This window comes from Panonychus citri, unplaced genomic scaffold, assembly GCF_014898815.1.
Source record: "Panonychus citri isolate SS breed McGregor unplaced genomic scaffold, ASM1489881v1 Contig00049, whole genome shotgun sequence".
Lineage (NCBI taxonomy): Eukaryota > Metazoa > Arthropoda > Arachnida > Trombidiformes > Tetranychidae > Panonychus > Panonychus citri.
Genome location: NW_026515454.1, coordinates 1,098,503 through 1,110,471, shown reverse-complemented (window position 1 = coordinate 1,110,471; position 11,969 = coordinate 1,098,503). Strand labels below are relative to the sequence as shown.

Below are 11,969 nucleotides of genomic sequence, written 5' to 3'. Positions count from 1 at the left end.
ATTTTGATACCATTTAAATGTTCAGATTCTTATGAATTTGATTCTTTTCAAAAAAGGACAGAATGATGAATGTTTTTCGCCGAGTGTTTACTTTTGATCGGTAAACAAACTAAAAGAAAACTTTAAGTTTCGAATTAGTTTTCACTTTGATCTAATAGATTTTTCGAGTTTTCAAATTGTTGGAAAAAAAAGAAGATTTTATTTTGGAAATTAGTCGATAATCAAATTTTAGATTCGTTGGTAAATTGTCTTCTTCGGTTGGGATACAAAGTGTTCTGTCCACTATTTTCTGACCATTTCGATTTCATGGTTAACATTGATTTCGATTTTGATAATTGATTTTAATTCTTCAACCTTGAACTGATAATAAGGTTAATCTTGAAGAGATGATGATTATTGGTGATTCTTTTTTTCTTTCAATAATCAATGTGAATGATGAAATCAATGAAGAGGAAATTTCGAAATCATCGATCTGTAAAATCTTATACATCATCATGTTCATCATCATTTTTATCATCATCTTCATCTTATTCATTGTATTATTTCATCAAATTTGATTGTGATTAAGATTTTTTTTTCTTTAATCAAGAGTAAAAATTTGATTGTCTCTTTACCTCCTCTCGCCAAGTCATCATGAAGAGCAGGATGATGATGATGATGATGATGATTTTCATGATGAAAACCGTTATTTCTTGGCATCAACTGATCACAATTTACTGAATACACAAATTTCAATGCCAATCAGTTGATTGTAATCATCATTTTATTTACAATCAAGAGAGAGTAACAAAAATCCTGGTTACCCAATTTTGGTTAAATAATTGATCATTTCTTTATGACCAATATCACACCTTAATCAATATGATTTGGTAATTTTTTTTCTCAACAATCAATCAACAATTAACTAGATCAACAGTTATTGAAACAAATTTTTCAATAAAATTGAAACCAAGCAACAATTAACATCCAACCAACATGAACACCTCACACCATCAACAATTAACTGATTATTATTAATAATTGTGTTTACATTAATTATATTATCAAACAGGAAGACTGACAATTAAGTTAATTTTGTAATCTCCAATCAATATGGTTACACTAATTGTGATCAACAACAATCAAGATATAATCATGATTCAGGTTATTATGAATGATTAAATTGGCGTTGTCTTAATTGTCAATTTTAATGGTTAGAAATTAATAATTTATCAACAACAATTAAATATCCGTTTAATTGGTTAATTGACACAACAATTTAATCATTTAACAATTTGTTTTGATGATAATTTATCAAATATAAATTGATCTTGTTACCCAATGAAATTAGATAGGTAATCAAACCAATCACAATTAAAAGGTGTCTTAATAATCAAATCAAAATTGATCACTTGGATTTATCCAAACAATTGGATAATTTGAATTAATATAAATATAATTGTTGATTTAAATTACAATTAAGGTGTTTCCCGGAAAGTGAACTATTTAAACAGGCAAACAACAATTTAATTAACAGTTAACAATTTGTTTGCATCAATTGTGATTATAATCAACATGATACAATTTACAAACCACTAATTGAAAGAATTGAAGAAAAATTTTAATTGTTATATCAATTTAGTTGATCAACTTTCTGTAAAAGTTTAATTTTTACCCTTAATTACCCTTGATCACTTTGTTAACAATTTAATCAATTAAAAACAATCACAATAATTTGCATAAAATTAACATTTCCTAGTTTTCTTGATTAACTTTGAGTTAATTGTCAGTAAATTGATTGAAAAACAACACAATTAATCTGGTAAATTACAGTTAATTGTTTGAAGGTAAAACGTTCATGATATTTACAATCAAAGCTTAATTGTAATCCATGAAACCATAAAGATTGTAAATTTGTTATGATCAATCAGATTATCGAGTTAGTTAATTGTTGTTGTTATATAATTTACAATTAAGCACATCAACATTTAACCAGGTCAATTTATAATTGAATACAATCACAAGTATTACAATTAAATTAAATTGAAATGAAATGAAAGTGTTTTTTTTAATTGTTAACAATTAAAAGGTAATCAATGATCAATGTTCAACCAGCTAAGTTTAATTAACTTTTCATTTATTGGACCAAAGTTAATCACTAACAATCAAGGTTATAATATAATCAAATTTGATCAATTAATAGTATTACTTATTAAATGATTTGTTAATTGTGGTCAAAGTTATTTTTTTTGTTGATCACAACAATTTAACTATAGTTAATGTCCACCCAATAACAACAACACAATTAAATTAAATGGTTGATTAACTAATAATAAGATGATGTTACCGAGACCAATTAAATTAAAAGTTAACTAAATTGTAATTTATCAAAGATTTGAGGCTGAAAATATTGATTTCAATTGTATCTTCAATTAACTGGGTTAATCAGGATGATGATTAACTTGATGATCGCGATCATGATGAGAAAATGATTTGTTAATAGAAAAAAACAATTCAATTCAATTTGATTGTAACAATTTACCTTTCAAATGATTAGTTGAACAATTGAATAGAAGCTGAAAAAAAAGTAAATTCATTTCTTAATCTATTTTTAATTCTTGATTGTCAATCAATTATATTGATCTTAACCTTTACCCGAACCTTAATTGTTGTTAAATTGTTAAATTTATTTAGAACACAATCAAATCTTTGCTCTCTCTCTCTCTCTCTCTCTCTCTCTCTCTCTAGTCATCTTGATTTCTATTTCAATTAACTATTTAAATTAGAAAACAATTAACTGATTGTGTGATCTGATATAGAAAGTGATTGGTGAAAAAATTGATCAATTAGTTGTCACAATTAACTTAAATTTCAATCATCACTTTTGATTGTATTCACATCATTGATTGTTATTAACAATCAGACTCCTACACACTCACAAAATTAACTAATAATAGTATTTAATCAATGATAAATTATGTGTAAAGGGAAAGTTAATATAAATAATTATCTTAATTGTGAATTTTAATTCAGTTTCTAATGATATGAAATTGGAAACACAATTTTACTCATTGAAAAATTTTCTCGGTAACAATTGACCAACTTTGTATTATCACAACAATTAAAATACTTTCAATCATCAATCAATATTATTAATCATCAACATCATCATCATCATCATTATCATGAGCAATTTAATTTTGAAATCACAATCAACCTGCAACAATCAATGGGAAAATTAAATGTTACAATCAATTTATCCTTGTTAAGTAATCCATTCATTTTACCAATGATTAAATTTCACTATTACTTTTAATCATTATGATTGATTGACCGAACCGGATCAGCTTAATTACACAATTGTTACATGATTAATAGCCCTAATTAATTAATTAATCAAAATGTATTGTCAAAAGTAAATCAACAGATCACAATTGTAATAATCAATCCACCCAATGATTAGAGTGATTTTTAACTAACAATCATGATTATAATATCAACTCACCTTGATTGTTTTTCACTTTTTAATTGTTACTGTTAAATTTATTGGACCATCAATGATTAAGGTGATTTGATTGTTTCAACCATTAGATCAATTTTTAAGTAATCAAATTAAATGGTTTGTTGATTATCTGATTAATAATCATTTAATTGTATCATTTTTGGTGTTTCCTTTGATACATTTGATTTGTTGAGATTTCGCTTGATTAACAATCATCTTATTTAATTGTCAGCATCTCAGTTTTCTAGCTGATTGGTGATGAATTATTTTTCAATTGTCTTAATTGCTCACAGTATTTGATTGTATTCATATACTTCAAGGTAAATTCGTGATTCTTATTGTCCGAAATAATTTGATTGTTCAATTTTACAATTTGATTTTGTTGCTGTTAATTTGATCAACAGGAAGATGACCATTGATGATGAAAGATGATGAGGTCGATACGAAATCGAAACAAAAAAGACTATTGATTTTGAGTTCGAAAATATTTTAGGTTAGTGACCGAAACTGGACCTTAAATTGGACTATTATTATTTAGTAGGAATAAAGATCGAGCTTGTTTTTATATTGGATCCATAAAAAGTAAAGGAAAACTTTAATTAACAAAAGGTAAGGAAGATGAAGATGATTATGATGATGATGATGAAAACAACTTTCATTTTAAAAGAAAGTAAAAAAGTGATGATGAGGATGAGGATGAGGATGAGGATGAAGATAAAAATGAAAGTTGAAAGGTAAAGCTAATAAATGGTTACGAGTGATGATGATGATGGAAACAAAACAATTTAAGTTGATTGTTTCCCTTTTCAGTGCAATAAAAGTAAATCATTAACAATTAACTTTGAATGGCACACAATTGGGTTTACCATTTTTTACCAAGTGTCAATTGCTGGTCATCAATTGTGACAATTAACAAGTCTCAGCAAATCTATAAATATACAAATTGACACTTCGAGAAAATCAAGACTATTCAATAATAAAGTTATAAACATTTCTAATTTTATATATTGTAGATAATCAAATTCAAGTTAAACAGTGTTACAATTAAATGATGCTGGTGATGATTAGTTATTAGTTTGTGATCGTATCACTTGATAACAATTTGATTAATCGTGAGAGGTCATAACCAAATTGTTATAACAAGAAAATCAAATGAAAAATCAGTGAGAAAATGGTTTCCATTGAATGTCAAGGTTATTATTATTACTGTTGAATAATAATCAGCCTGATATTTATTATCACAATTGTAACAATTAGTTCAATTGATTGTGATAATCAATCGTTTATCATCATTAAGCTAATCATCTTCCTGGTCACTATTATCAAGAAAGGTTATTAATAATGAAGGAAAAGGTTAATCAATGAGGATGAGGATGAGGATCATCATCAACAACTTGTTACATGATGTTAACATGATAGTTACTGAATCAAGAACTGAATAAGTTTCATGGTTGGTAGATTAACATTAAATCATCAAGATTTTCACGATTTACGTGAGTAACTTTCAGAACTTTTCATTTTCTTGATTATGATTATAACGATTATCATGATGAACTGTTGATCAACATAAGAATCTTAATCACTGTTGTTTATTTATATCTTTCAATTAACTGGAATCAATTGTTTCCTTTTGATAACAATCAAAATTAAACTCTCCACAGAATCAGAATTACGTAGATTTTTGCATTATCATTATTACTATTAATACAATTACAATTCATTCAATGGATTAATCTTACCTTTGAATTAACAGTTAATCATCACCAACAACAATCAATCATTGATTGTTGTTTTCTTTCATCATCTTTTTTTTTACCGGAACAAAAAAGTTAATCATTCACTTTAAATAAAATCTTTCATCTCTGTCTCTTTGTTAATATTTATTGATTCCTTATTATCACCATCATCTCACTTTAATCATCACAATTATCGGTGAAATTAAATCAACAATCAAGTCGGTTTCCTATTGATATCACCTTTAATTGTGTTGTATTATCAACAGCCAATGTAATTTAGTTTCATTCATTCACATTGATTGTTATCATTTTTCAAATCATCTCTTCCTAATCTTAATCAACAATCAAACATTATTGTTGATTGTTAGTCTCTTTAAATATATGATAATCAAAATCTAATTTACATTGATCAGTATTTTGTGATCTCATCAATTAAAACTAAATCAACAGCAACAATTTAACAGCAATATCATTGTCATAATTTAGGTTGTCAATAATTGTCGTCGTTGATTAGATTAAACTAATTGTGAGTCTAGACTTTTACAATCAAGATACAAGTTTGATTGTGACTGTTGATGATTAAAAACCATCATAATCTGTTTTTAATTGTCAACAATTTGAGGAAGTAAATTTAGATTGGTGTCAATATAATTGAAATTAAATTGTTACTCTTACTACAAAATTACAATTGATTATTATAATGATTGAGTAGCTTATGATTTGCTAATCGTAACAATTAATGAGTATCATTTAAATAAAGGTAATCAAATGATCAATATCTTATTTGATTATCATCATCACAATCAGAGTTAACATTTAATCATTACTAACGTGATGAAATTATGTTTAAATTGATTGTGATTTGATTTAATCATTTCGATAACTTGTTAACTTATGCAAATAATTATCTTGATTATCAGTTAATTGTGGTGTAAATGGTGTTAAATTAATGATTTTATTAATATCAAGTAGCCGATTGTTGTTATTGTTAAAGGTAAATTGTCAATCAACAATTTAACCCAACCCAGGGTTTGATTATCCTTTTTGTTAATCATGATCAAGATACCGTACGATTAGACATTGATGATTAAGAAAATTATTTTAATCTTCTCATCATCACTATCATGATAATCTTTTCATTAATCAAGTTAAATTAAGATTAGGTGAAGATGAGTAGTTAATAGACAAGCCTACAGATTAACCTTTTTTTCATTCAATCAAAATTTTCATTATAATTATTAATATAATTGGTGTGGAAATTTTTTCATCAGATCGGGTTAGTGATTAAAATTAAATCTATTAAATTGTAATCATAAGTAATAAGAGATTGTTGATTATTCTTAGAGTTTAATAACAATCAATTTATTCATTATTGAAATTGATTATTATAAACATTGTGATGAAATTACCTAATTTAAAGTTAATTGTTATTGATATTGATTGAATTGTTATCAAAGTTTAGTTGATTGTTTAGATCATCCCTAAGCCCAATTTACATTGATCATTTCGCTTTTAATTGTTCAACATTGAAGATGAACAATTGATGAGAATGATACATTTTCCGTTGATTGTCATCTAATTTTTTTGATTGTTTCCATAATCCAATTACTATAATAATTAACGTTAGTGTAGATTCCTGGTTTCTCAGGTAATCCACAACCAGAACCAGATGAGACCAATGCAATTAACGACCAGCCACCACGAAGATTAACAACTAAAGGTCCACCAGAATCACCCTGTAAATCCGATAGATAATCCATGTGAGAAGACACAATTAGTTAATTGTGACAATTTTCTAATTGACCTTGAATTAAGTAATTACCTTGCATGAGTCTTTATGACCTTCTTTCTGACCCGCACAGATAATTTTATCGGAATCAATGAAAAACTCATTTCCATAATAATGAGAACACTGAGAACCCGAAATCAATGGTAATCGTACTTCAGATAAAACGTTGATTAAATTATTTAGACCTGTTGTTGATATAAATCATAAAGAATACAATTAATTAATCAGTTGATTTAGTTGGAAAAATAATGGAGTAAAAATTAATAGCGAGTTGACATTGATTTAGTTTAATTGATTAATTGAATATTACCTTGACTCCAACCAGTGACGAAACCATATTTAGGTAAATCATCAAATGTTGTCCAATTGTGAATACAAACTGGTTTGATATTAGTTAAATTGTAAACTGGATAATTTAATTTGATTACGGCGATATCATCTTCTTTACCATTAACCTTTGTTATGGTTTGAGTAACAATAATCAAGAAAATACAAAAAGAATCGCAAAGATAATCAATTAATTGTTTGAATATATACTGAACGTCAATGAACTCAATTAAATTACACTATCAATGTTACAATTATTATTACAATCATGATTTAACAAACTATCAACAGTTTATATATTATTCATCATCATAATTAACCTGAATATGTGATGAGATGGACAAAATTTCACAGTTAACCTTTGGCCTGTTGTTTTGACAATTTAAGAAGTCAAAAATTAAAAGTGAATCAAGTTAATTGTTTGTTCATTGGTGTGACTGAATTTGCTATGCTTCAAATACAATTAAATGTATTAAATCATTATAATCAGATAGATTAACCAACCTTTAGCTTTTCAAATAATCATCTTAACCAATTAATATTAGTTTACAACGAAGCGACTTGTTAATCCAATCGGATTATCAACTAATCTGTAATTAAATGTTTCTTCAAATTCATTAACTAATCTGATTAATTTAATTATTATGTTATTAAAAAATAATAATAAAGTTTTAACGTTTACGCAAATTTAAATATTGTATCAAGGATTAGTTAATTGTAATAATTAATTCATCACTATTAAAACTTTGTCTGGTTTTTTTTCATTGAAAGTTCACCTTAAATTGTATTAACTTTTTTAAATCTCTCAATTAATCATTTGTTAAATTGTTGTGATAACCTGTTCATCTAATTATTTTGATAATCAAGTGTCACAATAGAGTTAAATTGTGTGTGATTAACTCTATTAGTTAGATTAACTAGATGATAATTAATGTGAACCAATTAACCGATAAACATTAAATCAAATTTAAATGGCCTTTAATCACATCATTAAACACCATTTAAAACTTAATGATATCTAATAAATACTTAAATTATTGTAATAAAATTTAACTTAATCAAACTAATATATAGTAGCGATTAATCAACTATAATAAAAAAAGTTAACAATTAAAGATAAATCTAATATAATGATCAATAAGAGCTAATTAATTTGCTAATATAAACATGAATCAAATTTTCAACGGAAGCGAAAGTTAAATTTAAAGTAATTACAATTTGTAGCGAAAAATTAAATTACTTGTAATCTACTTACACCATTTAATTGGTAATCTGGATGAATAATAATATCTCGTGGATATCGAGTGATTAGTTGATCAGCTGAAGATTCATCATCTAATTTGTATTCACCAAAAGCCAGCGAGTATTTAGTTAGATTGAGATGTTTACTTGAAGACGGAAAAGAAATGAATAAGAAAAATAATTGAAATAATGGATTAGGATTAGGACAATCTTGGGATTAAATTACTTATGGAAACAATGAGCTGCCGTTAATATGGTTGAATAGTTGATTAAAACAGCTCCACAAATGTGCTTCCAATGGATTGACGATTGTGACCTGATCCGCAATGAGACTTGCCATGGCCAAGAATTAGGTAAGGAAGTGGTTCCTCCAATAATTGAGAGTCGACCCTTTAATTTGTTATTATTAATCCAGGAAGGACAGATGACCATCCTTGTCCCATCATTATCATCATCATCGTCAACGATATCATTATGATGACATTCATCTTCGTCGGATCCATCGTGACAATCATCAATTTCATTACAAACCAACGAACTGTTAACACAATTACCGTTAGAACAGGAAAATTGAGTCAAAGTATCGACACATTTACTTTCATGTGAACCTTAAATGTTAAAATAAATTAGAATCAGAATATTATTAATAAATAATAGGAAACATGAAAAGGAAGATGATTTAGAGGAAAAAGAAAGGATGAAGATGGAGATGAAGATGAAGTAGGAAGACAAAAATGAATGAGAAACAAAAGAAAAAGATTGAGATTGAGAGGTGATATTAAATTGTTTCGAAGAAGAGAAAGTTGATTAAGGTGGTTTAATCACGATTTAAATCCGTATTTAGTAAATTGATTAACTGAAATCGTGGGAGAAAGAGAATGAGAAAGAGAAACAATTCTGATTATCATTAACAAATCACAATTAAATTGTGAAACATGTTACATTTCAAAGGCCAATCCTGATGAACAATTTAAAAATATCACTAAACCAAATCAACCTCTCATCATAATCTTAATCGTTAATCATTTAACTACCAAAGGAGAGAGAGAGATGTACAATTGTTAATTGTTTCTAATATTTTGCCGTGATTTAGATTTGGATTAATACATTTTAAAAACAATAATCATCATAAAATTAACACCAATTAACATTTTCACTAAATGGATAACAATTAAATGATATATGGATTATCCTTATGAATGATTAGTATTCTAGTCAACAAACAAATATTATAGTATATCAAAACTAATTCATTAAAGGTGATTAGGGTTTTAGTTATATCTACTATTAATTCATTATAACATAAATCACTCAACAATTAAATGTTAAATTTTTAACGTTAATAAATTATCAAACAATTAAACTTAAAATAAGGTTGTAATTGTATTATTATGATTAATAATAGGGAGAAAGAAAATCATTTCAATGTTTAGTTTTATGGTGAAATCGTAATTGTTTATAATCAATATATCAAGAACAAATATTAGAAATTAAACTCTAAATTGTCCTTAATTGCTGATTACCTCTTCTCCATCATCATAATCATTTATGCATCATCATCATCATCATCATCTCTCTCTCTTTGCCTTAATTTTTGTTGTGACTGATTGTTTACCTTTTTTGTTTTAAATAAACCAACTAACTTACTAACCGAATGAGAAACAGTGAATATGCTAAATTGGTCAGTAATTTATTAATTCTTATCAACAAATTGAAATGGTTGAATTTTCAAGTGAATCAAATTGTAATCAATTTGAATTTTAAATTAGATAGTTACACACATAAGAAGAAAAGAAAAGAAAATTAAAAAAAAATTCTAAAAACGTTTCACCAAAAAAAGAAAGAAATTGAATAACAAACCTTGATTATCTTCTATTTGATTTGATTTGTTTTGTTTCTTCTTCTTTTTCAGGACAACAATTAGACGATTAAACAAATAACCAGTTAAAAACGATTCACAATTATAAAGAAATAAAGAAATTAACAATTAACAAATTACAATTTAGTTGCACTTGAACTTGTTAACATTAAAAACAAAATTCAATTCAATTAAATAACCAAATTTAAACTCTTTCGGAAAACGATAACAATTGACAATCATGGAAACTCTGTGACGATTTAAAATAATCGCCATTGGATTAGAATTTTAATCAACAAATTAATCAATGGAAAAATTTAAATTGTAACAATTAAAATTAAATTTAGAAAATCAAATCAATTGAAAAAAAGAAAAAAAATAAATGTAAACAATGGAAATTCTGTCGCCATCTAGTGGATTCGAAACGAACTAATGAGAACAAATTTTCGCAATTAAATGTTATCAAGTTTTCCTTTTGAAGAAATTCAATTATTTTATCTTAATTATCTTTCAGAGAGTTAATCATGTTATCACTCTAAGACATGATATCTGAGTGTTTTGAAATGAAAACTAGAAAGTGAATTGATATGTTGACATTAGTTTACCTTTGGAATTGTCAAATTTAAATGAGATGTTGAATCCTCGATAATTACGATGTGAATCAGTGATGAAGATTAAATTAATTGTTGTTGTGTTGAAAATTTGATCATCCGGTTTAATTGACCCACAGAAACGATAATCAGGTGATTGTGTTAAATTTTTACCAATGAATAACCAGAGAGAATCTAGAACACAATTGAAACTATTTTCTAAATTAAAATCATCAAAATGAATCGCGATTGGATCATGATTGTAATTAGACAATTTTTGTTTAATTGTCCAGGAACAAATTAAATTACTTGGATAATGTTGAGATTCATTATAACCTGGAGTAATTATGTTAACCGTTGAATTGCTTTCTAATTGAATGATAGTTGATTGTAAGGAGGCAAAATTTTCATGATAATTTGGATCATCAAAATCAAAGGTAACACAATATTGACAAGTTGATTTAACACAATTAAAGATTATCACTGTGAAGATAATTACAGTTAATTGTGATGGAAACACTGGTGACCATGTTAATCTCATTGGGAAAATAATTAACTCGATACCACCGAGCAAGATTAAATTAACAGTTAACCAAGTATGACAATCAGTCAGTCAATCAAAATGTACTTTGAAGATCACAATTTAATTACCTGTTGCACTTTTATGGTTAATTGTTGAAAATCAAGTCAAATATCAAGTTAAATTGTTAAAGTGAATATCAAAATACTCAAACTAATTTAGCTGATCAATGAATCAGATCAATTATTGTGATCAAATGATAATTAATTGGAGAGTTTAAAAATTGATCTAGTCAGCAAATTACATATATAATTTATCTGTATCAATTTAGATTCCAGCAATTAAGGATAAATAATTGAGCACAATCAAGATAATATCTGATTAATGAAAATTAGTTTAATTCAGCCAATCAAAATTAATATTTAA

General features: G+C 26.2%; 1 protein-coding gene across 1 annotated transcript; it reads right to left on the bottom strand.

Moving 5' to 3' along the window:
* Positions 1-6,166: 6,166 nt before the first annotated feature.
* On the bottom strand, positions 6,167-11,740 carry LOC128385453 (coagulation factor IX-like). Its single transcript, XM_053344320.1, has 6 exons — positions 11,039-11,740; positions 8,802-9,183; positions 8,589-8,721; positions 7,317-7,461; positions 7,040-7,191; positions 6,167-6,953 (listed from the first exon to the last, which is right to left on the bottom strand). The coding sequence occupies exons 1-6, from the start codon at positions 11,562-11,564 to the stop codon at positions 6,789-6,791; spliced, it is 1,503 nt and encodes a 500-aa protein (XP_053200295.1). The 5' UTR covers positions 11,565-11,740; the 3' UTR covers positions 6,167-6,788.
* Positions 11,741-11,969: the final 229 nt, after the last annotated feature.

Coding starts and splice junctions, on each gene's coding strand:
- LOC128385453 (XM_053344320.1), bottom strand. CDS start 11,564: ATGAGATTAACATGGTCACCAGTGTTTCCATCACAATTAACTGTAATT. Junction 8,722..8,801: donor GCAGCTCATTGTTTCCATAA/GTAATTTAATCC, acceptor TCCGTCTTCAAG/TAAACATCTCAATCTAACTA. Junction 7,192..7,316: donor CGTCACTGGTTGGAGTCAAG/GTAATATTCAAT, acceptor TATCAACAACAG/GTCTAAATAATTTAATCAAC.